At 34.6% G+C, this 27,503-nt stretch overlaps 5 protein-coding genes across 16 annotated transcripts in view; 1 reads left to right on the top strand and 4 right to left on the bottom strand.

Annotated features, from left to right (window-relative positions):
- Positions 1-181: 181 nt before the first annotated feature.
- On the bottom strand, positions 182-3,976 carry LOC126920109 (G1/S-specific cyclin-E1). Its single transcript, XM_050730057.1, has 3 exons — positions 2,969-3,976; positions 1,906-2,518; positions 182-1,823 (listed from the first exon to the last, which is right to left on the bottom strand). The coding sequence occupies exons 1-3, from the start codon at positions 2,980-2,982 to the stop codon at positions 1,077-1,079; spliced, it is 1,374 nt and encodes a 457-aa protein (XP_050586014.1). The 5' UTR covers positions 2,983-3,976; the 3' UTR covers positions 182-1,076.
- Positions 3,977-5,482: 1,506 nt separating this feature from the next.
- LOC126920608 (protein limb expression 1 homolog) lies at positions 5,483-7,774 on the top strand. Of its 2 annotated transcripts, none has more exons than XM_050731250.1 (4): positions 5,483-5,644; positions 6,022-6,209; positions 6,277-6,623; positions 6,700-7,774. In XM_050731250.1, exons 2-4 carry the CDS (start codon positions 6,053-6,055, stop codon positions 7,102-7,104), a joined length of 909 nt encoding a protein of 302 aa, XP_050587207.1. In that variant the 5' UTR covers positions 5,483-5,644; positions 6,022-6,052; the 3' UTR covers positions 7,105-7,774. The 2 variants fall into 2 exon arrangements, with proteins under 2 accessions (XP_050587207.1, XP_050587205.1); XM_050731248.1 differs by having other exon boundaries at positions 5,503-5,683.
- Positions 7,697-9,617, bottom strand: LOC126920609 (ATP-dependent Clp protease proteolytic subunit). Of its 4 annotated transcripts, none has more exons than XM_050731253.1 (5): positions 9,173-9,617; positions 8,770-8,856; positions 8,522-8,656; positions 8,023-8,413; positions 7,697-7,963 (listed from the first exon to the last, which is right to left on the bottom strand). In XM_050731253.1, exons 2-5 carry the CDS (start codon positions 8,806-8,808, stop codon positions 7,800-7,802), a joined length of 729 nt encoding a protein of 242 aa, XP_050587210.1. In that variant the 5' UTR covers positions 8,809-8,856; positions 9,173-9,617; the 3' UTR covers positions 7,697-7,799. The 4 variants fall into 4 exon arrangements, with proteins under 4 accessions (XP_050587210.1, XP_050587209.1, XP_050587211.1 ...); XM_050731252.1 differs by having other exon boundaries at positions 9,225-9,617; XM_050731254.1 differs by having other exon boundaries at positions 8,023-8,205; positions 8,293-8,413; positions 8,770-9,218.
- Positions 9,618-11,057: 1,440 nt separating this feature from the next.
- Positions 11,058-18,539, bottom strand: LOC126920102 (adenylate cyclase type 10-like). Its single transcript, XM_050730028.1, is given in 30 exon segments — positions 11,058-11,292; positions 11,388-11,526; positions 11,609-11,720; positions 11,791-11,930; positions 12,025-12,223; positions 12,293-12,582; positions 12,648-12,784; positions 12,843-13,166; positions 13,230-13,345; positions 13,425-13,583; positions 13,662-13,879; positions 13,957-14,038; positions 14,146-14,295; positions 14,365-14,555; positions 14,558-14,724; positions 14,776-14,863; positions 14,933-15,085; positions 15,152-15,243; positions 15,314-15,730; positions 15,876-15,922; positions 16,035-16,222; positions 16,305-16,432; positions 16,497-16,800; positions 16,874-17,093; positions 17,158-17,295; positions 17,387-17,544; positions 17,600-17,723; positions 17,818-18,090; positions 18,205-18,387; positions 18,467-18,539. Coding segments are annotated over 30 exon segments (5,157 nt in total). The 3' UTR covers positions 11,058-11,145.
- A 339-nt stretch (positions 18,540-18,878) lies between these two features.
- Positions 18,879-27,503, bottom strand: part of LOC126920601 (trichohyalin) — a 68,628-nt gene continuing 60,003 nt past the window's right edge. For all 8 annotated transcript variants that reach the window (XM_050731216.1, XM_050731217.1, XM_050731218.1 and 5 more), the window contains one exon: positions 18,879-27,484. In XM_050731216.1, coding sequence (XP_050587173.1) covers positions 27,406-27,484 — 79 coding nt within the window. In that variant the 3' untranslated portion in view covers positions 18,879-27,405. The remainder of the gene's footprint in view (positions 27,485-27,503) is intronic.

The following is a 27,503-nucleotide window of genomic DNA, read 5'->3' as shown; positions in this document are numbered from 1 at the left end:
AGAAAGAACACTGTGGCGCTACGTTACTATTTTTTACTGTCGATAATATCGATTCCGACATTCATCCTCGTAAGTTGAATTCTTTATAAAATTATATATGTATATCATAATGAATTATTTTTTATTCTGATTGGATTTTATCTTCTTTGGAGATTGATAAAGATTGATAAAAGATTAATGATCAGATTTACAAGTATTTATTGTCAAATTTTTCATACAAATGTATATAAACGGCCGCACTTTATTACAAGGCAGTGTAAATTCATCACGAAATTTTTTAAATCTTATTTTGATAATTAATAGTCTTGTATCGTCATCCGTGCATTCATGCTTACGCACACTCTCTCTCTCTCTCTCTCTCTCTCTCTCCCTTTTTTTTTTATTATTAGTACTTCACAGTGTACATATACATAAAAATACATTCACCCGGCTTGATAACGCATTGTTATAATACGTTGCGTTAAAATAAAGCGTGATATATAAAAGAATACTATTCACAATATTTAGCTCAGTACTAATAAAAACAATTGTTTTTAAGGACACTTTTCGCAGGCACTAATGTTGTCTAAAGATTTATGGAAATGATTGTTATTTTTAATTCTGCCTGTATTAATATAATGTATTATCAAGATTCACTGCATGGATATAATCACAGAAGATAGCCATAGGCTTATATGTAAGTTTACATTCCTCTACGTAAGGCACTTCTTCTAAACGTTTACAATAAAACAAATATATAATATTAAATAAATTCAGTATCACTATGGACACTACTACACAAAATGGTTAACACCTTGTACTGTAAGACTTACTATTACATGATAAATATCATTGTTCCAAGACAACGTACTTCAATGGGGAGCACCGTATTATTTACGATAATAGTACAGTATATACTGTAATTATCGTGCACTTGTACAATCCCATATTTACTAGCACATTGTGCAACTTTACAAAAGGCAAAACTGTTCAAAGCAGTTAATATTTTCTGACAGATACATACATTAAAATCATTCACCAGCAGTTAGTAAATGAAATGCTGAATCAAAGACTATCAAGTATTTATAAATATTTAATTACGTATACGGATGTAACTGTGGTGGAGGACGCGACGGTGTGGTAGAATTTTTTTGACTACTAGATGGTGGAGTTAAAATACCACTTTCATTTGGACTTTGTCTACCAGGTTCAGCATTAGAGTCAGATTCATTTGTGTCAGTAGAAGGTATTTCATGTACTAATCGTTGCTGCGCCCTTTCTAGCATGTTCAAATCTACGACATGAGTTTGTATGCGATGTGATTCATCCATTACAATATTAGGCACTGTTGCCTTAAGTCCAGATCCAGAATGAGACTCCACAGGTGTTATTGTAGACCTTAAAAGACACTGAGAGTGTTCTTCAGCAGCTGTCATTGCAAAGGGCGTAAGCCATTTGACACAGGGTGCAAGCTGTTCCCATGGAATGCGTGATACTCTTAAAGCACATTCCCTTCCTTGTGTATGATAAATAGCTGCTGCAGCTATGTGACTATAAGGAAACTTCAAACTTCCTTCATCCAATGTAGCTAAATCTAATAGTTGAGCCGCCTGAGAATATTGTAAACCTCCATATTGTGGGTAAATAAATGCATTTGGTCTTGACCAATCGCCTGATTCAATTTGCATATAGATATTAAGCCAGCCAGGAGCAGTGACTGGGGATAAGTTCCACCCAAGGCCTTTTAAAATCACTAATTCTTTTCCTAAAATTTCTTCCTCTGTGCAGGCTCCATCAGTAACATATGCAAACTCTGCTATTTTGGGTGGATATATTTCTTCAACCTATAAAAAGATTATCGATTATTCATTTAAAACTAATAAATCGATAAGTAAAAAAGAAAAAAAAACAAATACATATACAAACCTTGGCAGCTATGAAAAGGCATGTAATGCCTATTAATTGCAATTGATTTTTGGGTACATTTTGATGAATGGACAAATATCTGTCTATATAATCCATTGCAAGATAATAAGTCTCTCTATGTAGCTTGTATACTTCACAAACTTCAATCAACCAATCTAACAAAATTGCTCGCATTCTTGGTTGTAATGTTGGATGCCTTTGGAACATTTGTGGATTTCTTTGAGTAATAGTCTTTTGATCTCCCAAACACATAAGAGACCAAACCTGAGAACCATCAGCCCATGGAAATGATGGTAATGGGCTAGGTCTATTTGATGTATTATTAGAAGATGATGGTGTTAAAAAGCATGTTGCAGTTCTTAATTCAGACCATGTGGCTGGCTCTTGTTGCTCTTTCAATGGAGATACTTGATGTGGTGTGCATGAATTTTCTAAAGAATGTACTGTATGACATGATTCTGTGTATGACACATGTGATAAAGTTGGTATTTTACTAGGCGGATATACATTTTCTGAATCTTCAGAAATTTCTGTTGCCCGTCTTTTACGTTTTGAAGTTTGTGTTATTACTTTTCCTCCTTGTAAATAAGTCTGTGATTTTTTCCCATGTAAACTGAATAAGGAAAGAGAATGATTTGCTATTGAGATTATTGCAGCAATATCAAATTATATTAAATAAGCTTAATGTCTTTGTAAAGTAGATAAAAATATTTTTAGAAGGTAACAGAGAATTACGTCCTAATTAACGTCTAACATTTTTTTGAAGTTAAATATATTCCATAGAAATATTACAATTTAATAAGGTCATTTAGAAAGTATTCATGAATCTATAGAATAAAAGTCCAAGCATATATTATTCATATAATATTGTTACAGCTTTTAAAAAGTAGATACTGATTAAAGAAGGTTATACATGCATATTTCTCAAATTTTTTTAAATCAGAAAGCGCAGGAAATTGTATAGATCAGTCTAATTTATATCAAACAAATTCTAAATGCTTCTGACTAAATACAGAAAGAATTGTATGAAATTTTAAGACCAAATGGAAACTCGTTCGCTCACCTCGTCTGTGGCATTTTGCTTCGGAATTGTCGACGTGTTCAAAAAATATTTCGGACGGGAACGGACCTTTTTAATGTGGATATAAATTAGCCGGTATTTTAATTTAACGTCCGCTCAATTATTATAGTATACGCTCCGTAATTTAGCCAGAAAAATGCCAAAAAGTAAAAGAGCGCGCAAAGCTTACACGCACCCGATCGCCATAATGCACGTATACTTGGCTGCGTTTGATTCAATATTTTGTGTCATAAATTTTCATTTATAAAATGTTTCTTGGCACGAAAATTTATTAAAGTCTCTTCTGATACAGTTTCAAGCTTCGAGATATCACAGAATAGTAATTCTTCAAAAAAATACGGGACGTGGAACTCGAAGCGCGGGAGACCAGCGCGCGAAACGATGACCAACCCCTGCTTGCAATATGCCACTGTCACGCCCTCTATATGTATAACATAACCTCAAAGGGGGAAAAAAATCCCAAATTTTCAGTAAACACTTTCTTTGAAGTCCTATCGTTTAATTTCAGTTCATAAACACTATTAATTTCATGTACGTGCGTTGTATTTAAGGACTATACGAACGCAGTGCAACGTTGGCGTCCTCTGACAGACGCCCTGTTCTTGTCACGCTTTTACAAGGTAAAATGTTGTATAAGTTTGTAAAAAAACACTGTTCGTTAACCAGGAGAACTATGTTTTACTCAAACAACGCGATACAGTCGTTTGAAAACATTAAATATTGTATACAAGCGATGCATAAATCCAAGGAGTCACAGCACCCACGCGATCTGCGAATCTGTTTCCCGCTCGATTTCACCACAACTTTTTCGAAGAATATGAGAAAATATTATCATACTTAAACACACTGTATGCAATTCAACTAAAACAGGTACATAATCGTGCAAAACCGAGTATATACATATAAAATAACACTTTTAATTCACGAACTGAAGTTTACGTGTTGCTTTCGCGGGAACGCCAAACCTGTGGTCACCGGTCGTGTATTTGAGGCGCTGCTGTGCAATGGTATACGCGATTCCTATTGGTCGCAACGAAGAGCACAGCTGGCGCTCAGCTGATCTGTGTACACACACAAATGTGTACTAATGCACGCATATTCTTACGCCTTGACCACGCGGGAAATGTACGCGCGTAAATTGCTTTCCCTCTAAGGAGAAGTCATGAATCATAGAAATATGAATAAAAGATATTTTGCCACGTATCACTTTTCTGTAGACATTATAAATCAATAATTTCGATATATATCTTTACATATTCCACTTAATTGAATTTAAAATGTTTAATTTACATTTTGATGCGAAACAAATTTTTTATTATAATAACATATCTATGAATTGACGCACACTATTAATATCAATGTGTGTGTCTAATTGTCTATTTGAATGTAATAATATGATCGCAGACGATATAACACAGAAGATAGAGCATAGATCTAACATTATATAAAATTTTGTATAACTGAAATACCGATCTCGCAAAAAATTAGCTGTTTTGCGCCATCTACGATTTAGAATAGTTATATCTGAGATTATATTCAGCCACAAACAAAATACAGAATAGATCTATCATCCAATGGATTTTTTGTCTTACATGTCTGGGACTTCAAGGCCTCTTTACCATGTTGGTCATTTCCAACGTTACTAATTCAACACAGAGTAAGATTGCAACTTTACTAGCGGTTGATAACCTTTTTCCAGTTGCTCATCTATCCTATTTCTCTCTAAAATTGAAAATAAAATTTCTGTCTAAAAGGAAGAAAATATTCTAATGATATGATATTAATTGTAGAACATTGATTAAATTATTAGTCTATTTCTAATTAGTCTAAGTATGTAGTATTCAGTTTCCCGTATCTCTTCTGTATTTATGATCATACTTAATTTTAATTCTAGTCATTATTAGTCCCGTTATTTTGTTTCTGTTGAATTGAAAATGATCCAGAAATAATAAGTGTGATAGAATGATAAATATGATTATTACTTTTTGACTGGTTCTTTTTTATCAACTGAGTATTATAATTTCTAGTAACAACAGCAACTAATGTATGGCGCTCTATTTGCATGTGTAATCTTACGGATCAGTGAGTTATCTACTTTATTTAAACATTTTCATTGTCGTATTTATATTTTTATATATTTTTCATTAATTTTATGATATATGAAGGAATAATTAAAATATATTTTATACTACAATTAAACGTAACAAATCTATATTTTTAATTTTTTAATCATTCAATAATAAGTATTTTTAAATATTTCAATTTATTACAATTCTAAATAGCTATAGTTTTGTAGTGTTCTCGAAATAAGATAGAATTAATATCAAATTTATGTATATTTAAAATAATATTTTATTATTGGCCATATGTTTTCTCTCTCCCTCTTTTTTCGGCTATCTCTCTCTTTTCTATTGATATATTAATATATAACATTGAAAGTGTACATTTGGGCATGGGTTCCTTGTTCATAGAATCCGACACTGCGCTTGGTAGAGAATGTTGATAATCAGTTGGCAATCCTCCGTGATAGTGTCATCGTACCATGGGGTACTTGACCGAGGTAGACAGCCCTGGTTTTCTGGAAATCGTCAGTGGTCCGGTGCCATTAAACACGTTATATGTGTATTGCAATTTGATCCCGTAGCGCTGGGTCAGAAAGTAAGTTATACGAATTCCTGGGCATTCGGGTCTCTGCAGGTGGGTCACCAGGGTTTCTTTTTATATTCAGTCTCTCCGGTGTCGTAGCAATTCCTTCTCCATTTCGTCGTTTGTATAACATCCAAGACCTGTCATACTGAACGTTTCAGAAAGATAATCTTTGCTAATCTTGTTTCGCTAACTTTAGTTACGTATGTAACTAAAATTTCTCTACTTCATCTGTTCGTTTCTTTCGTTTTATGATCGACTAGTCTTCAATCTCAATATCGAGACAAAAATTTCATTTATATTTCGCCAACAACTACTTTTTTTTAATCTGAAGTTTTTTTTATTATGTAGTTTATTCAATCAAAGAATTATAATTATTACTTTTATAGGACGTAAATGTACGTGAGCTTTTAAAAGGTGATGCAGGGCATAATGCCAGTTAAAACAAAATCTCGTGTTCCTGAAAATATGGGTATCACAGGTGGTTTGGTAGATGCCAGAGATAAGCAAGTGTTAAAGGAAGCAGTAGAAGCAGTTGTTAACAGCTTTGCTAAGCATACTCAAGGCTACGGAAGAGGTATTACTATTTTTTTCTTTTTATTCAATATTAAATTTGTTATATATTATTTCATTTTTTCTTATAGTAAATGTGGTAGAAGCTTTGCAAGAGTTTTGGCAGATGAAACAAAGTAGAGGAACAGAGCTAAGAAACGGAGCATTAGTTATTTATGAATCTGTACCTGGTACCAGTCCACCTTATGTATGTTATGTTACACTCCCTGGCGGATCTTGCTTTGGTAGTTTTCAAAATTGCCCCACTAAAGCTGAAGCTCGTAGATCAGCAGCAAAAATTGCTTTAATGAATTCTGTTTTCAATGAACATCCAGCACGTAAGATAACAGATGATTTCATAGAGAAAGCTGTTGCAGAAGCAAGAGCTAGCTTTGCTAAGCCCTCTGCATCTTCCAACAGTGTTGGCAATCAAACACAGGTATGCTCTTAATTTTATTCTTTGAGTATATTTATTATTCGTGGGAACTATATTAAATGAACTGTTTAATTTTTAGGGGAATGGAGATGAGAAAGAAGATCCAAATACAGGTATAGGTGCATTTCGTTTTATGTTGGAATGCAACCGTGGGAGAACAATGTTAGAATTTCAAGAATTAATGACGGTCTTCCAATTACTTCATTGGAATGGGTCTTTGAAAGCAATGAGAGAAAGGCAATGTAGCAGACAAGAAGTAGTTGCTCATTACAGTCACCGAGCTTTAGATGATGATATGCGTAGTCAAATGGCGCTAGATTGGGTAGCAAGAGAACATGAAAGCGGCGGCGGCGTTGTTGCTATGGAGTTGGCATTAGCTGAAAGAGAACTTGAAGCAGCACGTTTAGCTGGAAGAGAACTTAGATTTCCTAAAGAAAAAAAGGATATATTAATGCTTGCACATGCTCAAGTATGCCCTCAGTGATTTTTACAAAGTGATCGTGCAATTTACATGCAAAAAAAAGATACGACACTGGTTTTGCAAAAGCTGGTATTAGGGGAATATTTTTAATGACATACAATGTCACTATATTGTGAAGTGCTTTATTGTTGTCTAGCATTGAGACACGTAATCAATTCCGTCCTTTTTATGAAGTATTTTTGGTGATAATAGAACATTAATGGAATTATAAACTTAATGTATTTTTAAGAATACTTTAAATGCGTGACTGCTATTTTAAACTGCGATAAAAAAATACTTGCTGGACAAACCATTCAAATCAAAATTAATTATTAATTGTATATAGATATATTTCGATACAAAATCTTGTCTTCCGTTACAACCTTATGCTCCTTCCGCCTCATAATCATAGTACTACATATGTTCGACATATAGCGAGAATGCTTGGTGATGTATTGCTTGCCTGAGGAATATAAAAGAAATATGAATGGTTTTTTATCAAAACATCAATTCATATGTTTATCATTTATGAAATCATCATTCTATGTTATACATTTACATGATATTTACAAAACATGGACAGATTTGCTGTACTTAAATAGTTATATACATGATATAAATTGTTTTAAAAATATTTTATTACTATTTTTAGATATCGATAAATACATGTTTTAATAAAATCTTATAATTTTAAGCACATGTGTTGTTTAACCCTAATATCAAGGTTGATTAGTAACTTCAATGGTAGCTTCTTTCAAAGATAATTTTGTGCTTTCAGCTTCTGCTTCTTCTTCTTGCATTGGATGAGATAATACTTTGTCTATAATTCCAAATTCCTTTGCCTCAGTAGGACTCATGAAATTATCTCTTTCCATACAGCGTTCTGTAAAATTGTAATGTACTGTAAACATTTAATTAACATGATTTTACAAATTCACATACCTATTTTTTCCAGGTCTAAGCCTGTATGCTTGACATATAAATGGTTGATTTGCTTTTTAAGCTTCAATATTTCTAGAGCTTGTATTTGTATATCAGTAGCTTGGCCAGACACACCTCCTGATGGTTGATGTGTCATAATTCTTGCATTAGGCAATGAATGACGCATACCCTTTGTTCCTGCAGCTAATAATAAACTTGCCATTGAACATGCTTGTCCTACACACCATGTTGCAACAGGAGGTAAAACATATTGCATAGTATCATAAATACCAAGCCCAGCTGTTACACTTCCACCAGGTGAATTAATATACATATGAATTGGATTTTTACTATTTTCTGATTGAAGAAATAAGAGTTGAGCTATCACTACAGAGGACACATTATCTGTGATCTATAAAATGATATAATTTTTTTTATTTTTTAATTAAAAAATTAATGATAAATGATAAATTCTAGAAGAGTTTAAATGTAAATGGATTAAAAGGAACAGGGTACACACCGGGCCCATTAAACAAATAATCCTTTCTTTTAAGAGACGTGAGTAAATATCATATGCACGTTCTCCTCTTCCACTCTGTTCTACGACTACAGGTATAAAATTTAGGTACCTACTGCATACTTTCTGACCAGACCCCTGCAAATTTAGAAATATTCAGCCTTAATTATGAAAATGTAATAATACTGCTAGACCAAATTTTTGAAAATTTAAAAACAAAAAAATAAATATTATCATACTAAAATACTTACAAAAATTTGTAGTAAATTATTTACTTTTTTTAACAACATTTTGATAATTTCACGTTTATTATTTTCATTAAATTCGGATATATATTACTGCAAACAATATTTTACATAACAAACTAATAAGCAGTCTGAGAGATCTTTGTTAAGAAACTAAAGAATAAAACATAACCTAAATAAAAAATTTGTTATTACGATTGATTAAACGACATGAAAAAAAGTCTCTTCATTAATACAGTTGCATCATTTGTATCACGGTTAAAATAAGATAATCCAAATACTTCATTTTTCATACTATTGGTTTTGGCTGTTGTAGGTTATATTTTATTTCTTTTGATTTAACTTTCTTTATATAAGGAAATATTTAATATATTTCATTTTTTATCTTCAAGTCTCTATTCGAACAAACCAGTTTATCCAGTTACAAAGAATTTTTTTATAAAATGGCTGTCGAAACTAACTTGTCCTAAGTGCGACGTAAATAGGGCATTTCTTTATACAGTGTGTTTTATTCATTTGCATTATGACAAGTATCGTAGAATTGATTAACTGATTGCGCATAGAATATTACGTTTATAATATACGATTAAAATAACTTTATATATATTATATAATTAATTAAAAACATGTGAACGGTCTTTAATGTTTTTGTTATACGCACGATCGTATATAATTGTGGTTATGTAACGTTAAGTTTGTTGTGTGCATTAGTGAAGCCAGTATAACTAAGGAGAGTACAGCAGAAAAGCGAAGTTTAACATTTAAATAATTTATGAATTATTGCAAATTTCTATTTGTAATATTATCATCTTATGACAGTTTCATCGAAGCCCATTGGTTAGTAAAATCAATTTTACTTCATTTCAGTTAAGGTTAACTTTATGTTTGAACGTAGAAATCTTATCATTTTAAATTACGAAATTTGTATATATATGCAAAAATATTTTTACAGAGCAACAATGAATATATATTCATTATTCAGAACTACCTGTCAAACGATAAAATGTATGGCTCCAAAACTATCATCAATGGAACCATTCACAAAAATTATTCATCGTAATATGCACCATATATGTGATAAACAATATTCAAATAATTTGTCAAATATGTATATGAATAAAATTAGTTCAATATTATTGCAACCATCACTACCAATGTATAATATCATATGTGGTTTGAAAATGAAGACTGTATTAAAACGAAGGTGTAGACATTGCTTATTAATGTGGAGAAATGATAGGGCATACATAAAATGTAAGGTAAAACCAAGGCACAATCAAGTGGAAAGGAAGAAAAAGGAATATAAAACATGGAAATTGACATATGCTTGCCAAGGTAAAGTAAGGGAATGGTAGAGTGTTATATACAAAAGGTAACTTTTGAATTGTACTTTAAAATAAAATCATTTTACGATAAAAATTCATATGTATTTAATTTATATTTCTCATGACAATAAATTTCTCATCGATATATAGATTTTTATGTATTTTATATATGATACTGTATATTAATAATATGCAAGTATAATTTTATTTAATTGCCTATATAGTATTTATATTATATTATTTTGAAAATTGTACTTAGCATCTATACACACTAGATGCTGAAAAAAACAATATTGTTATTTTTTATTCGTTTTTGTATTATATTATGTTCATTGGTTAAAAAATATATCTTACTATAAGGAGGACAGGTAAAAGTGCAGATATTACGTAGTGTTGTATATGGATGATATTTATTATAATAGCTTGCAAAACCTCTAGGCATTGTGGGTACAAAGGGAAGAATAGTAGAATAACAAACCTGTTAACATATTATTTTACTATTGGAAAATATTCTATAATTATTAGTATATATTTTTAAAAAAACATACCGTATTAGAATTAGTAGGAAAGGTTGGTAAAATTAGTTGACAACCTGTTAATGGTTTACTTGAAGGTGAAGGTGCAGTTTGCATTTTTATTTGTATAAAATTTGTATTTAGATTACTTGCTAGTATAATATTAATAATATTATTATGGTATTAATAATATATATAAGTATTAATTTTATTAAATACCCTGTTTATAACAGGCTATTTTAATATTAGAGTTTTTTTGATTAATTTTACGTATAATTTTAACAAGTATCCCAAAGCATACAAAATCAGAAAATTGATCATCGAGTTTTACCATTGTCATTTGTTTTGAGTTTCATTTTTTATTTAAAATTTGAACTATACAGTCTGTGCTAAATATCATTGTATGATAGATTGCACATAAACAGATTACAATAAAAAAAGAAGTAGACACAAATTTTCGTTTTCGACAATATTTTATTATAATATTTATTTTATTTTGTATAACTACATTCATTTTAATTGAAATTAAAAATAAAAAGTTGTCAAAGAAGATATTTTGGTAAGGGAAAAGTAAAGATTATCATATTTGAATTATTAACATTGATTTCATCCCATTTATCTAGTATTTTATTGTTCGCGATTTCTCTCCATTTGTCTGTATGTACAGAAGAGATTCCACCTGACCAAACCTGGAAATGTTTTAACATTTTGTACAATTTTATCTTTTCATAATTAAAAAAAGGTGTAGAAAGAATATATCATTAGATAAGATTCTGATAGAAACCTTTTCACAATGTAGTGCCCATGCGTAAATCATTTTGTTTTCCATTTTTTTGCATACTTTCTGTAATTTTTTCAAAATCTTTATTGCGTTACTTTTCTGCGATTTTATCATCCAATAATACGCTTTCAGCAACATATATCTATAGTAATACCAAATATTTCACTTCAATATTATAATTTACTCATTTAGAATTGAAGCTGTTAATAAATATTAAAGTATACCTGGGAATTACGATTTCAACAATTTTGCTCATTTTCTTTGTATCTTTAAATATGTTTTTAATCTCCATCATAGTAATAGCTGCATCAGCATTTCGACTATTTAGTTTATGCACTATGCAGATAATGTTTTAATAAATTCCCAAGAATTTTGCTTTTAAACTTTGAAGTAAAAAAATATATACCATAAAGAATTAGCAGGCCTTCGAGCTTTTTTAAAGCAGTAATTGTTGCTGCAACTATATGTTCATCCATTATGTTAATGCTTTCTACGTTTCTACCGCTCCATACTTTCGCAGCTTCCCATTCTTCAGTTCTAATACACCTTACAGACAAATGTTACCAATTTTTGTTTTGATGTTAATGATATATTTTTCAGTTTTCTATAAAAATTAAGACGAAAATTTATGAGTAGATACCATAGCCACATTGACGTGAAATATCGTCTTTCCGCTTCCGGATCATGTAAACTGATCATTTGTTCGCCTTCCTGAAGAAAGTACTGTTCACAAGCTTGGAAAGGGAGAATTGTTAATCCAGTATCTAAATGGATGTCAGCGCAAAGTGCATAATACCAAGTACGTCCAGATTTGTCAAAATTATGATGAGATATAAACTCTATAATTATATAGAATATTTACGAATTTTATCAAAGGTATCAACAATTATAATTAGGTAGTTTATTACCTAATTCCCTTAATTGAGTAACTACTTCCGGATGTCGGCAAGAGATCATCAGCAAATGAATTAATCGTGGTAGTACCAGCAGCTTCAAGAATGTGGATCCCATCGCACTGGCCATCCTATTACAAATGAAACCGATTTGAATAGCTTTTGAGATCTGTCCCCTTATCCAGCGAGAAAAGAATATTCCTGCGTAAAGTTGAACGATCACATTCAGTTCTTGAGCTTCAAGTGTTTCTCTGCTTTCGTTGCAAATATCGATAGCTCTTCGTTCCAAATATGGAATTATATATCTGTAGAATAGTATAAAAGTTTCGTCATAATATCGAATGTTCGATCATAATCTGAAAATTCTCACCTGTCTTGATACATATGTGCTGTGATTAGCATGTTGGTGAACGATGTACAGAGAATGTACAAATCTTTGTTAGATTCCAAAGCTGCGTTCAAACCCCACATTGCTGCTAAGCGAGCGTGTTTCTTCATCCCTTTAAACTGTATAAAACAGTATAAATATGTTTTACGTTCACATAATTTCAATTCAGTCAATTACCCTGAAGAGTTCGAACATTTGCGCCAAGCATTCTGATAATTGTTTAGTATAATCCACATTGTCTCCTTCGGGACTGTTTAGCAGCTCTGTCTTCTTGGAACATATCAATTTTATTTTTAAGTTCATCAATTGCGTGAGTGAGTTCAGATCGATCATCATTTCTAGCTTTGGAAATCTGTATCCTAAATTTTTCAATGCCATTTCGAGAGATTCTTCGGCCTCGAAAATGGAACCGCTTTCAAGAAAACATTGTCCTTGAAGAGTCTGTATCTTCGCAGTGAGATAGGGTAAAAGAACTATTTCGTCTTCGTTCGATTCGAATAGCTTCAAGTATTAGATGTGTTGGATTACATAAATATTAAATTTTTAGAACAGAAATTTGTATACCTTCACTAGGACAGTTTCGCTTTCTGATAGAAGCTTTCGAGCTTGAGGTATATTACAATTCATCAAGCAAATTTCTGCAAATTCTAGAAGAGCAGTGAGTGTCTTTTCAATATTCCCTGAAATGTTATGTTTTAATCACGTTATGGTAAGTCGTAATTACTAATTGGACGAGTTATAATTAAGAACAATACTTACCAATGCCACGACAATGATCGAGTATTTGAGTATAGACTGTCATCAATATCAGTTCGCACAGGCAGTTAGAAAAATCTACATCCGAAAACGTTACCGTCGGTTTCCTTTCCACACGTCGAAATAGGTTCAGGCAAGAAAGTAATTCCTTTTTCTCTATTACTTAATGTTATAAAATCAATGTTACTCGAGAAGATATTATCGAAAGTTGATAGGGTTTTTCAAAACTTTTCAATTTACTTTTTTCGTCTTCCTTGTTAACAGCCTCATCGTTATAATCCAGTTCAAACATTTCATCGATGTCTGTCATTTTTTTTTTTCTATCTTCTTTGTTTGATGTTTCCCCCAATAATCTTGCGAATTGACCTTCTCCGCAAGAAACACAACGTCTTGTATAGTGTTGCAAATATTTCAATGCCTGGTTGTGCAATTCTATCTTCTGATTTTCCGTAAGCAATCTTCATGAATATTTTATTAATATTATGTGATTATTTTTTAATATCAATAATTATCTTGTAATTAATTAAATTAGTACTGATAAGTGGTGTCACGAAACATTGACATCTTAAATCTCATCAAGCCGCAGGAAGCATATCTTGGCAAATCTACCAGTTCATCTAAGAAAATACATCTCTGCAGTAGTTAAGTCATCGAGTCAATTTACATATATGTGTAACTTTATACATTTCCCTTAACTGCTTTAGTTCTTGATCGCAATTAATACCTGGAATAGTGAGACCGATACACTTGCAGAATACGTCCATCTCTGAATTAGGATTTCGCATATTTTTTATAAATACTATAGGGCCCACATTTTTGGAGAAGTCCCCAATTGCACAGCCGAAGACTCGTATTTCAAAGAGTTTCGTAATAGCTAATAAGTCGTACAGTTCTAGATGGTCAAGTAAACATTATCATATCGTAAATAATAAACGTTTTTTACCAAGACCGATTTCTCTTTTAGGTGTGATGGACATTAAACTTTCTAGCATATGTCTATTCACCGTTTCCCCGATCACTGAGGCACATTTCAAGAGAAGTTGATCAAGAGGTGTCAACGAATCGAAAAGCTTCAATATCATAGCTAACGTAACAAGATATTTCCTCTTATTTATCAATATGATATTATTCTGGTGGATTAGTATTTCTTTTTACCATCCATCGTAATTTCAGGATCCACTTCTTCATACATGAAGTTCTCGGCAATGTTACAAATCGCGATTATGGTTTCCTCATTGTCGATACTCAAATGTGGTTTCTTTAGAGTCATCATGTCTTCCTCCAACAACGATATCATGCTGTCCTGAAATAAAATATTGTTATCATCTCATGTAAAAGATTGGTAAGAACGTACTTTGAAGCTCGCTCTGTACATCTGCCATCTGTCTTTTCGATAATCGATAGGACTAGATCCGTCTCTTTCCATTACAGGTGAAATATATCTGATTTTAAATTCCGCGAGATTAGTACTTATTCATAACATTTGCATAAGTATATGTTTTCGAGTAAACCTTTCCAACATAGATACAGGAGGTAACACATAGCCCTTTATATTTGCTTCCCTTTTCGTTATATTTACTATCTCTAAACCACCGACTTGGAGAAGACTCACTAAATAACTCTCGATCCAGCCAGGATTCCCGAAGCTTCTTTCTTGTATCAGTCTTTAGAAAAATTGAGATAAGATCAGTGACAGAATTTTGTCAAATCTGCAAGTTTATTCAATTTACTTTTCCAGCTCTGCAGGTAAACCATTTACGTTAAGTATCTGACATGCTAAGCCAGCATGGAACCACTTGTCTATCCCCATCAATTCAATTACCTTTTAACGAACAATTCAAGTCTTCATTGCTATTCGATTCATATTCGAAAAAAAGCAAATGAATAAGTACCTTCGCTCTGTGCAAAAAATTTAAATATAACGAAAAGTCTGTGTTCAATTTCCGACCAATAGTCAGTGCAAAGAATATTTTGTCTCTTTTTGTAAGGACATCGAAGATTTCCAAAGACTCTCGATCGACATATTCCGCATCATCGATGATCACCACCCACAATTCTTCGAAACAGCCTTTCATTAATTTCAATAGGAACTTTCTCAAAAGCTTTTGTTTGTCCATATCAGTGAGAGCGTTGTAACGATGAGTGATAGAGAAATGCACATTGAAGGGTTGATTAAAAACACACAGGTAGTACGTGTGCTTCATTTTGCCCAGTCGTAAAAGCAGTTTGTCTTCGCGCTCTTTTCGCGTAGAAGTGCGGGTGAAACCAAGAGGCATTGAAAATAATAAATGTACCAAGTTGTACGGGGCCTACTCTAAGAGATAAATCACATTTCTTTGGCGCATACATTTAAATTTCATTCTGTTTTATATTAAAAATATCTTATCGATGAAATGTTAATACTGATGATTATTGATTAAATTCTAAAATTTTATAGCAATTGAAAAGGTCAACCTTGTTATCCCCTGCTTGTAAAGAAATGTAATTATAGCGCGTTTCCACTGGAATGTTTTGCGTGAATTCATCTAATAACCTTGTCTTTCCTATTCGTGGGTCGCCTCTTTGTGGTTACGATGGTTGAAAAATGTATATTATTCGATAGAATGTTTTAACTGTAATGGCGAAATAATAAGGATAAGTACTTTATGATAAGCGTATTATATTTTGGTCGAGCGTCACGGTTTGCTTCACTCCTCTTGGAATATTCTAAGAGTCTCATTAGCATCCTTTTAAAAATTTTAAGTTCCACGGTTCGACCAAGTAAAGGATACTTACTGAAAACTAAGTCTGATACAATGTACCTAATGAATTAGACATGAATTCAGTAGTCTTGTTCCCAAAATGTTAATATAAAATAAATGTTAATAGCAGGAATAGAATTACTTTGGTTGTTCCTGAAATTCATATATCGGTCCGATATTGGTGATTCCTTTTAAGTATCTTGGTTCTTGTAAAATGAAGTGCCTCGCCTCTAAGTGAGAATTGAGGAAACTTTCTCGATCGCAGACCACCTAGCAATTCTTTGTTTTTCTTTTCCTTCGGTAAATTAATATTTGGTTATACAGTAACTCTCACCTTGTCTCTATACGCCACCATAAGCCTCGCAGCCTTGTTCACTGATATTCCAATCACGGTGTATTCTCTCCGTAAAATGTGCCCTACGACTCCACAGTATGTCATTCCCGTTGTCACGCCTACCGTTACAGATTTCACATTTTCTATCGCTATGAGATTCGATCGTAACTCCGACGCGCATCTTAAACCGATTTGCGATTCTAGTTCGTGTTTGTCGCCTCGTAAACCGAACACACAAAGGAACATTAAGTCCTTGTCGAAGAGTGACGTTTTGTTCACGCATCCGTGCACCCCATCGACGATCCTTCAGTCGAAAAGTCGTAGGAAGATTGATCGATAAAATAGATCACAGCCCGATGAGAAGAAAATAGGCTTACTTGCACACTAGTTTATAAGCAAAGTTCACTAAGGCAATTAATTGATTTTTGCCTACGTTGGAAGTGATTACATTGATAAAGAGAATCACCACCTGTCTCATTTCGGTCAGATATTCCAATGGTTCGTCCATTTCGGTAGACCGAATGACTGGTCTCAGCATGTAGCTTCGTAAAGCTTCTTTCAAACAAGCTTGTGCTGCCTTTATAACTTTAGGCCGTACTAAAAACATTATATTTTTAAGCATCGAATTTTTTCTAAGAATATGACAGTCTGTTCTGCTTACAGCTGTAATCGACTTGCTTAAATTTTCCACTCTCGTAAGTTGTACCAGTTATATTCATCATCACCATCTTAGACTCAGGATCTATTCTGGGAATTATCATCGAATCATACAAATCCGGCTCATATTCGTTGTCTTCGTCTATGTAAAGTATGAAAGATATATTTTTTGATTTCATAAAACTTTTACGAAAGACTTGGACGACAAAGGTATATTTGAATTCTAATACTACCATCTGTACTGGTGATTAATTCGTCGTCTTTAGCTTGATACCACATGCTCGTGCAAGATATAATAAGCGTGTGTATACCATCTGGAAGCGTTTCATGGACATATTCGTTTGGATTAACCCACTGCCAGCTACTAGGAGCCACTAGGATATCGCCTCCTCTAATAAAATTAATATAAAAATTATAAATCACTAACGTGAGTCTTTTCTGATTACCGGCAAAGGCCTTCGGCGAATTTCACATCCCACACTGGTGTACCGGTGATAATATAGTGTGACATGGATTCGGGATCTCCGATAGATGTGAAGTATGTCTTTCCAGAAGCAATAGCTAATTTTACTATAAAAAATATTAGAAGCCTGTTGTAAATTACGAATGCTCGAATGTTCAATAATAATAATATCGAGAGATATCTTCTTCTCGTTGAACAAACCCTTAAGAGTCACTCCAACTTCAGTATTATAGGACCCAAAATGTTTCTGAATGATGCAAGCAGTTTGCATCGCTGCTATGGCCAAGTCTCGCATCATCATTCCTTCATGGAGCTTCCACATCACGATAAACGCATCCCCAGAAAATTTCAACACGTCACCATTGTGGGAAAGTATTTCTTGTACCATAGCGCCGATGTAACTGTTCAAGGTTTCTGTCAGTTTCGAAGGTCCGCCTTTTCCTTTAGTGTATTTCTCAGCGAGGTCTGTAAACCCTTTATCAGGAATATCTTTACGTTATTTATTGTTTGATTATTAATCTAAATTTTATATTTACATGTTTCCGCAAATTTGTTTTTATTTAGAATGGAATCGTCATCGTGTTATACCTGATATGTCACCAAGCATTAAAGTGGTGTAATACATTCTGGTATTATAATCGTTATAGTGATCCAGAATTTCATCCGGACACATCGAAGCGAATATTTTCGTGTGATGCTCGAGTCTTAATTGCTCTGATTTAAACTCATTCTCCTCGGAATGGTCCACGAATTTCCTTTTTAGCGTGAACACTTGGATATATGTTAATTACTTTTAGGCTCTATTAAAATAATTATTTAATGATATCAAATTCTAATTACATTAACTTACCACCTATGTTTAGCTTCTTACGAATTTCTCTTCGCGCAATTCTAGCAGGATTGTACACAACTTGGTTATTCATATTTTATCCCTAACAAAATGTATTCTGATTTAATTTATTATTTATAGGTTTGATTTATTAGAAGAAATAACGTTACCCTAAGCGATCCTCTTTTATCGGGCAACTTCAGTACAGTCATAGATTTATATTGTATTCTCCATCGCTACTTTGATTCTTTAAATTTATGTCCTCATTTATCAAAGTGGTTGCTCTATCGTAATAGACTCGCCTATTACAAGGTTTAAGAAATATAATACTACTTTGTGTTCTTTCATAAGTGTATTTATTCAATTCAATGCCAGGTCTATAATCAAAGTCTCGGAGTAGGGGGTCAGCGTTTAACAATGAATACACTTCCCGTGACAATAGACAATATGTGTTTATTTAATAGTCTCGCTATATAGATACTTAATATGACTTGTCGTTCTAACAGATCGCTGCCTACAACGTGACGGCCGAATTTTATTGTGCCTGGCCCTACTAGTTCCTTATTGTGCTTGAATCTATGGTGGGTCGACGTCATCTTTGGTTTACTTAATTACATCTTTCTCTCTATTTTTCTTTCTTTCCCTTTCTCTCTTTCTCTCTCTCTCTCTCTCTCTTTCTCTCTCTTTCTCTCTTTCTCTCCCTCTCTCTCTCTCTCTTTTTCGTTCATTCCTCACACCGTCGGCTGCCAACTGACAAATTGGATTATACTCGCTATTTCTTTAAGACGTCGCGACACACGAAATCGAGTTTCACGAATGTAGGAATTCCTTTTTGCGTGGATCTCTAAGAAATTAATTACTTCTCCCCTATTGATCTGTTTCTTTTCTTTTTCATGCTGTTCTCACGCAACACATATTAATGTCTGTAATTCATGATCGATGAACACATTAGTCTTACGTTGTGTGTATGACGTAGTTATCTCTTTGAAAATGTAGATTTATCATTTTTACAAGTGATACGTACACGTAAAACGAAATAGCAGTATCATTACATGTATATAGTTTTGTAAACGATTACCATTAATCAGCAACTACACTGCTTACTCGTGAAAGATAAAGAAAGGAAATTATATGTACAGATTTCTTCGCAATCGATATGTCGACTTCGATGCCGTTCATCTATTGAGATACCAAAAGGACAATGTTACAAAATTTCACCAACTGCAAATGTGTGTTAAGTGTGTAGTTACCGGTTAATCGGTATTTCCCCTAAATAATACAAGAATTATTGGGAAATGAACGCTGCAACAACCGCAAAAAGTTTTCTTAGTCGATTTTTCCCACGATGTATTATGTTTGCGTTTCGTTTTTATACGTGACACTGCTTGAAACGTTAGTCAAGGGACCTCGATCTAAATCGAGTGTCGCGATATTATCTCATCTTGAATGCGTTACATCGATTAAACGCGCATGCGATTAATTGTACATCGACGGCGGATACATTAAAAAAAATGTCTTTTTTTTTTGTTCTTTACGTTTCCCTAGTACAGCGACGAATCCATGTAAATTCATGCGCTGTTTGCCCGTTACTTCATTCTCTTCTAATATTCTTTTCTTTTTTTTTTTTTTATTGGAAAAATCTTCTTCGCCTGCGATGGAGACTCGGGAGATTCAACGAAAACAACGTATACGTGCCCACCCGCGGTAACATATATGTTTGTATATATTAATAGTCATATTTATATATGGTGCTTCGATCTTTGATATAATGTATACGCCGGTTCGCATAGGCAAGTATACGCGAGTCTTTTGAAACCAGTTTACGAAAAGCTATACCGACAAATGTCTTCAGTTTTTCATATCCTTCAGGAAAACCTTCGAATTCTCATTCTTAATAGATATACTAATTGTAAATTGTTTGAACTTTGGTTAGATGATTCGTGTTTTCAGGCATGAACGTATAGAATTTCCTTGCCTATGCTTTATCATTTTTTGGTCGTTTTACGTTATTCAGTGCCCTTATAGTGTTTTAGAATGTGCAAAAAAACGATGTCTCGCACGCAGAACGAAGGCTAACGGGCCATGACACCTTTTTGAAGCGGTGTAACGAAGAAATTCAGACAGACGGGAACGCGCGCAAGAGATTTTTCATTCCACATTTTACACTGTTTTTTTTTTCTTTTTTTTTTGCTTTTTACGACAAACGTGACTCGTTATATAATGGCACACAGCATGGCAGTTGCAACAATGTACTTCAATAAACGGTTTACTTTTTTTCTTCTTTTTTTTCAAATAACTTATATTAGCTTACTCGATAAACTTATTCTAGCCTCGTCGTTTTTCTTTTATCCCAGGGCGATCCGTGTCGATCGAGGACTCCTATCACGTGCTCGAGAGAAACAAACGCAGAAAGAAATGGCACTAGGAAAGGATCCCTCGATCCCTGTCGATCATCGGTTCGCTCGGTTAATTAAGCGTCGTATAGACTAGGCTTAACACGACTCGTCTCGTTCTCACCTGTGTTTCTCGCTCGTTTCACTCGTCTCTCACGTGTTTATTTCACACTCACGCATTATTATCGTTCTCTTAGGTATGTACACACGGTCGAAAATCGTATTGCGTGTCTTAATTAATGATCGAACTCGAACGTTAATCGGCGTTCGATACTCGATTCCCTTCACCGTTTCGCTGCATCAGCGTAGTTTTCTTTTTACTTCATTTTCGTTTCCCCTTTCCCTCTCATTTTACTTCTCGCATCCTCTCTGTCGCTTATATCAGCTGTTTTTCGCTTAACGATTAAACACGTAGAAATTGGAGAATAAAAAAAGGGGGCGGGAGGAGCGACGCCGTCGCAGCGTTGTTTCCCGTGAGATTCGCGGCCTGCATTTATTTTTCTGATAATTATTTTACCAATCGCGCAGCCCACTGGCAAGGAAATCGATCGAAATTTTTTTATCGGTTAAATTTTTAATAGATATATGGCCGCGATTCCAACGCGAGTCGATTACGCCGCAACGACTTTCCTTACGCAATATTCACATAAAAATGTTTTTTCATCGTAGATATTAAACAGTCGAGTCGAAAAATAATATCGAGACGGCCTCGTTCACGTGCTCACACGATACTCGCTCTCCTCGCGTCGCATTTTCGCTCGTGTTCCACGGAACAGTCTCAGCTTAGGATCACTCGAGTGCGGCACGAACGATTCAAGCTGCAGGGCTGGTAGGTAGCCCTACTCGCTCAGATTCTTGTCCTATAGCAATTCCTCGCTGGGCAATCTGTCGATCCGTTACTTGGTTTCAAGAAACCCTTAAATTTCTATTTCCTACTTTTAGAAACATAGATTTTAATGTAGTTAATTATGAGTTCTAAAGATTCGTATCGCCTAACGAGCTATCAAGTTGTATGATTTCGAAGTTTGGCCATCTTTCATTCAAGTAGAGTATACGTTTCTAAGAATAATCTAAAAGGAATTATTAAATTTGTCCTAGCGTTTCCAAATAAAGGGTTAGTTTCATCTTGTTACTGATTCCTCTTTCAAGTTCGAAGATGGGAGAAAGTAACGAAACTCCGCTCTTCCTAGTATTCGTATTTGAAGCCGCATTTCGTTATACGTCGTTTTTAAAGAGATTTTAATAGCATTAATTGTATTATTAGCGAGAATCCCGATGCACTGGTCGAGAAATTCTGCTCGTCACATTCGTCAGTCGTTCTTTTTATATCTTTCGTTAAATACTCAATGTATCTCGGAGGACAGACTATTTTTAATTAGAACGTTGTAATATCGAAGCTTTTCGACGCATTCACCTGTTCATTTATTCGTTAAACAGTCTCAAAATTCAAGATAATTAATCAATTATTAAAGCGGGATTACATCCTACGGTTACAACCTTTTTTAAAATCTCTAATAAAGACGATACGATGATAAATGTCAAAGTGATTGTTTTATTACTGATTGAAGTGATTAGTTTAATATTTCGGACAATAAAGAGTGCCAGTAAGAAGATCTTTAAGATTTGAAAACTTGCTCTCAGGCCTTCTCAATTCTCGAGCGATCGAAAGAAAGACTTCTTTTATTTGTTTGCTCACCAATACACACACATACAGACACGCATACACACACACATGCATACGAAACGCAGTCATTCCACGTTAACAATTGTGTCAATTAACGATAATATTAATTTTTTTTCTGCTTAGCTATATATATATATATATTATTATTATTATTATATATATATATAATATGTATAATGTAACACGATGATATAGGCTTGATATGACGGTGGCACACGTTTACTAACCTTTATTCCTTTTCTTCTCTCTTTTCCTGTCCTTCTCTCGACTCGATAATTCGGAGAACATAGATCAGAACCGAAGAACGAAAACCCTCTGAAATAATCTCGAGCTATCTTTATGTAAGAGTTTCGAATAAGAATATTTCGCGCTTAGAAAATTAGGTTTCGCAGAAACGAAGTAGATCAGGTAAGAAGTAAGTGTCTTTGATTATCATTATTGGTTGGCTTGGTCAGTTTCGTCGTCGTTCGATTGTCTGGATTAAATTTTCCTTAAAATGTCTTAACAAATTTTACCAGAGAGTTTTCGCCCTCGCTTATCTTTTAAAGAAATTTTAGCGTTTACCATTCATCATGTTCGTTGAATTGTTCCATTTTGGTCGAATATACTTTAAAGAATTAAAAAACTATGATTCTGCCAGCGTTTAATGGGTAAGGGCGTCGGTGATTTTAACGGACGCATAGGAAACGAATTAAGAGACTGCGTGCTCTATACGCTAGTCTTACGATATTTAATAACGCTCGAGCCGAGAGGGAAAGTAGGATGTTCCTCCGACTGGATGCAAGTCGGTGACCAAAATTCCAACGCCGTTTTTTCGATTGCACAGGGCAGAGAAGCCGTTCGATGAGGTATTGCTGCGCGTTTAATTCTCGCTTATAATGTCGTTCTCGACGATTGTCTGCCCTGTTTACGATCCGATGCCCATCGATTCCAACATGTGATCTAGCTTCTAGGTCAGTAGAATTCGCGCGAGTGTTAAGTCTTTCGAAAGGATGGTTCGTTTTGTTTGAAAGGTTCGCGTCAGAGATCGAACGGGAAAAAGGTGTGTCGTGTATTAGCAACGAGAAAGAGCGTTTTATCGACGAATCAAAGAGAGCATCTTTTTAAAGTATTAACGATAAAATTTTACACTTTCAACATGTCACTTAACTCTTCGTACGGCAGACACGACGATATATGTATACTTCATTTATATATAATATGTATACGCGGCGAGCGGACACTGGACGAAAAATGCGCCGTTCGTATTTTTAATCCTTCATGAAATTTCCTTTCCCTTCGAAGCTCGAAACGACGAACTTCATCCATGTGATAGCTCGCAGATTTTTCGTTCAATTCGCAACACGATGGCCTGGGATGTTCGACTCGAAGAAAGAATCGCACGTTCGCAGCGAAACGTTTCACTTATCGTCCGTCTCTATCGGCTTGGTTAACGCGTGAACGCTTTTTCTGGCGAAGATTTTACACGGTTTCGTTGGACGTGCTCTTGCTTCCTTTGCTGGTCGCGTGTCCCTTCGTTCCCACGCGAAATCGCGGCCCGGTATACAATAATCATGCATCTGGCGTTAGCATTCGTAGGTTAGACTGTGTTAAATGCTCGACAAATTCGTTTAGCGAGATATAACTATGTGTACACATAATACAGGTAACTCTAGACTAGCTGTATGCTTGGGAATGGGTACAGAACCAGCGGGGACCACAAGTGGGCGCGCTATTTTTTTTTTTTTTTGTCATCATGAGCAGGGCTATCGGAGAAACATCGACACACGACTATGTACAAACGACTCGTTTCTAGTTTCTCTGTCCTTTTTAGTGCCTCGGGTTTTATCCTTCTTTCTTAGCTCTCCTGTTCAGTGCTGTACCAAATAAGTCGCTGAAAATTCTTACTCGCTGCACGCCGAGAAAAAATACTCTCTCGAGAACGGATCCTGCGAAATTGTGACGATCGCGACGATTATCATAACGCGTTACGAACACACGGACAACGTACGCTCGCGTCCAACAACTTCGATCCATCGTTTTCTCGTCGAACGTAGTTTATGATAATCATCGGGGATCATCGAGTTGACTACCTGAATTCACGAAGGGCTTAGTGCCTCGACTTCGTTCCGGAAACAGTGACTTTAACCGGTGTCTCTTCGACACGCGTCCCTTCTTCGAAAAAAGGGCGCGCCTCTGATCTTCCTTCGTTTAGACAATCGTTGTAGCCCTACATGTGTCCTGGATGCGTTTTTCGACGACGCACGAAGAAAACGCTCGATGATTTCGTACCAATTGTATATTTGCTTTGGTTTCGTGGATGCGATCGAGCATTATTTTTGGAACTAGTAGTACAGAATAATAAATGGTAATAGTGGTTCATTTTAACAATTTTTCGATAGAAAGTCGAGTCTGAAGTAAAATCGACGCGTTTCATTCGATCAACACACCGTTAGGCTTTCTATTTGAAGCTCGATTAGATATCGGTGCAACTTGCTTTCATATAGATTATTTTCAGAGAAAAACTTATTTTTAAAGAAGCGATATTCGTTTTAATTTGATGCTCCTTCTAACTGATTTGAGAAGAAAAGAAAAGAAAATTAAATAATTAAGCCATAATGTTAGCTTAAACTGATGAACTTTCAAGAGTTGCAACAATATCTAAAAGACGTAGAAGACGAAACAGTGTAAAGAAGAACAAGTATAAACTGGAGGGATCCAGATTTTTGTAAAACAAATCGTAAACATACTTCACACGAAATTGCTATAAATGCTCTAAATCTCATCTATAGATATACGTATCTACTCGTGACTATTTACACGTGTAAAGATCTCATAACAATATTCAATAAATATCGTTCTATCGGTCGATGAACGAAGGCTTTCCAACAATTTCCATAAATATTTGCACGACTGTCAACATAAAATAGACGAGTAAATGGGGCTGAGAAACTATATGGAAGTCGTTCATGCGTTAACAGTTCTCTAAACGCATTACCATAATCGTAGCTCGTTTAACATACCAATGACGCATTTATAATAGTATTCTACAACTGTATACATACGTTCGTAGAGTAATTCACGATTAATATGTACATTACACCCTCTGTAACGATGCCATAAATTATCTATCACACGATACACACGTAGTTCAGTCGATGAAAGTTTTGATTCTACGAACCTAGAAGAAAATCTCTCGTTTAACTCGTGCTTCATTTTTCACGATCAATATTTTCTATAGGTTGTCTACAGCGTTGAAGATTCGGAACGATAGATCTACGAATCCTCCGATGGGAGAGAAAAGTGCGTTTTTTTCGTGCGTCCGAATTTTCTTTTACTTCGTTCTTCCTCTGTTTCTTTTTTCGTTTTTTAATCTTTGCATCGCAAGATCATCGAGCATGCACGAAACGTTCGTTTATTGTCATCTTGAAAGCTACTCAGCGCCACGACTCGAATTTCCCTTTCAGTCGCCCTCGTGCATTCCATTAAACCTCGAAACAATATCGGCCCATTCGCATACGTCATTGCTTCAATGGAAGTTCGCAGGTTATCGCTCGTACTGCGCATTTTATTTTCGTTCTTAACTATATCTTCGATCTAACTATATCTCCTGTTCTGTTCTTTTTATTTTCTTTGTTTTTTACTCGTTCGTTACTATCTTTTTATTTTTGCTTTCCTTCAACTAGAGTTCTAGCGCCCGTTATACAACGACGATCTTTGGACACCGTGACATAAAATCCAAAAAAATAGAAAGGAGTGAAACTGTTCGTATGCTCGTTTTCTCTTTCGATCGATTGCTCTTTTCTGCGGCAATGGGAAAAGATTAATGACAGAAGGGGGTACGATGTTCGCAGAGTTGATCGACAAGCAACTTCCTATGGTTTTAAATTCGTTCCTCCTAATTTTAAATCAATATCGAACGTATAAGAATATTTGCGAAAGGGTGATTCTATTTTCCTTTACTCTCTGTCTTTTCTCTTTGATATTCAAATTATAGTCACCTGTCCAAAGGATGAAATACGATCTGCTACCCTTACGTCGTGTTCACCTTCTCTAATATCATTTTATGTCTACATAGAGCAAAAATGATAAAAATCTAAGCTCGAACGAAACTCGACGTCGTAATTATAAAAAATTAATGTTAACCAATAAACAAACGTATATTATTCGTATCAGAAACAGAGCATCCACGGATGATTCTGGGACATGCAATCAACTCATCTACTGGAAAGCTACCTAAATACTATCGTAACAAGTGTAGCCGATCTTCCATTGACGCCCTGTTTCGTTTTATCGTTTAATGAGCAAACTCCCCTGAAAAACCCGTTGAGCTTCGTAAAACAACAACTTCTGTACTTTGGCGCATCGCTCGCTTCATCGAAACGATACAAATTACGAACACACGCGTTCTTTTTAGTGACGCTTTCGATCGATCGAACATTTTATTCCGTCGATCGATTTTGCCTTATATTCTGGAAAATCCAGGCAAAAGTGTAGCCACGTATAATTTAATTCGATAAAACTGATCGTGAGCTACCAGTACCCCACTGAACGATCCTCCTTGGCCGATTCCTTGGAATTGTAGCAAGGGCAACGTGGACGATGGTACTGTGGATGAAAGTGATGGATGACGATAATGATGATTATGATGATCGTGATGATAATAAATGATGAATGATGAACGACACGGGAATGCTGTCTGTTGTATTGTCGCTGTCGATGTCGATGAGGTATCTTGGTTGCCTGTTTGCCGATTTTTTGTTTTTTCTCTAAGGCTCTAGAAATGCTCTAGATGGCTTCTACGGTTGCGTGTGTGTGTGCACGTGACAACATCGAAGAAACGAAGAAGATCGATAGCGTTTCCGCTTTCTACATTCGTTACGATTGTACGTGGCCTGGTCTACTTATCTGCTATCCTGTTGGTGGCTCTTGCCCGCCAGCTCTCGTTTGCTTCTCGATTCCAATTCCTTCGATGTCTTCTTTCTGCGGGGAAATAACGCGA

This window comes from Bombus affinis, chromosome 9, assembly GCF_024516045.1.
Source record: "Bombus affinis isolate iyBomAffi1 chromosome 9, iyBomAffi1.2, whole genome shotgun sequence".
Taxonomy (NCBI): Eukaryota; Metazoa; Arthropoda; class Insecta; order Hymenoptera; family Apidae; genus Bombus; species Bombus affinis.
This window is presented reverse-complemented; position numbering and strand designations above follow the sequence as displayed.

Coding starts and splice junctions, on each gene's coding strand:
- LOC126920609 (XM_050731253.1), bottom strand. CDS start 8,808: ATGTTGTTAAAAAAAGTAAATAATTTACTACAAATTTTT. Junction 8,657..8,769: donor ATAATTTACTACAAATTTTT/GTAAGTATTTTA, acceptor CTAAATTTGCAG/GGGTCTGGTCAGAAAGTATG. Junction 7,964..8,022: donor CTTAGACCTGGAAAAAATAG/GTATGTGAATTT, acceptor ACAATTTTACAG/AACGCTGTATGGAAAGAGAT.
- LOC126920109 (XM_050730057.1), bottom strand. Junction 1,824..1,905: donor GCCTTTTCATAGCTGCCAAG/GTTTGTATATGT, acceptor ATCTTTTTATAG/GTTGAAGAAATATATCCACC.
- LOC126920608 (XM_050731250.1), top strand. CDS start 6,053: ATGCAGGGCATAATGCCAGTTAAAACAAAATCTCGTGTTCCTGAAAAT. Junction 6,210..6,276: donor TACTCAAGGCTACGGAAGAG/GTATTACTATTT, acceptor TTTTTCTTATAG/TAAATGTGGTAGAAGCTTTG. Junction 6,624..6,699: donor GTGTTGGCAATCAAACACAG/GTATGCTCTTAA, acceptor TTTAATTTTTAG/GGGAATGGAGATGAGAAAGA.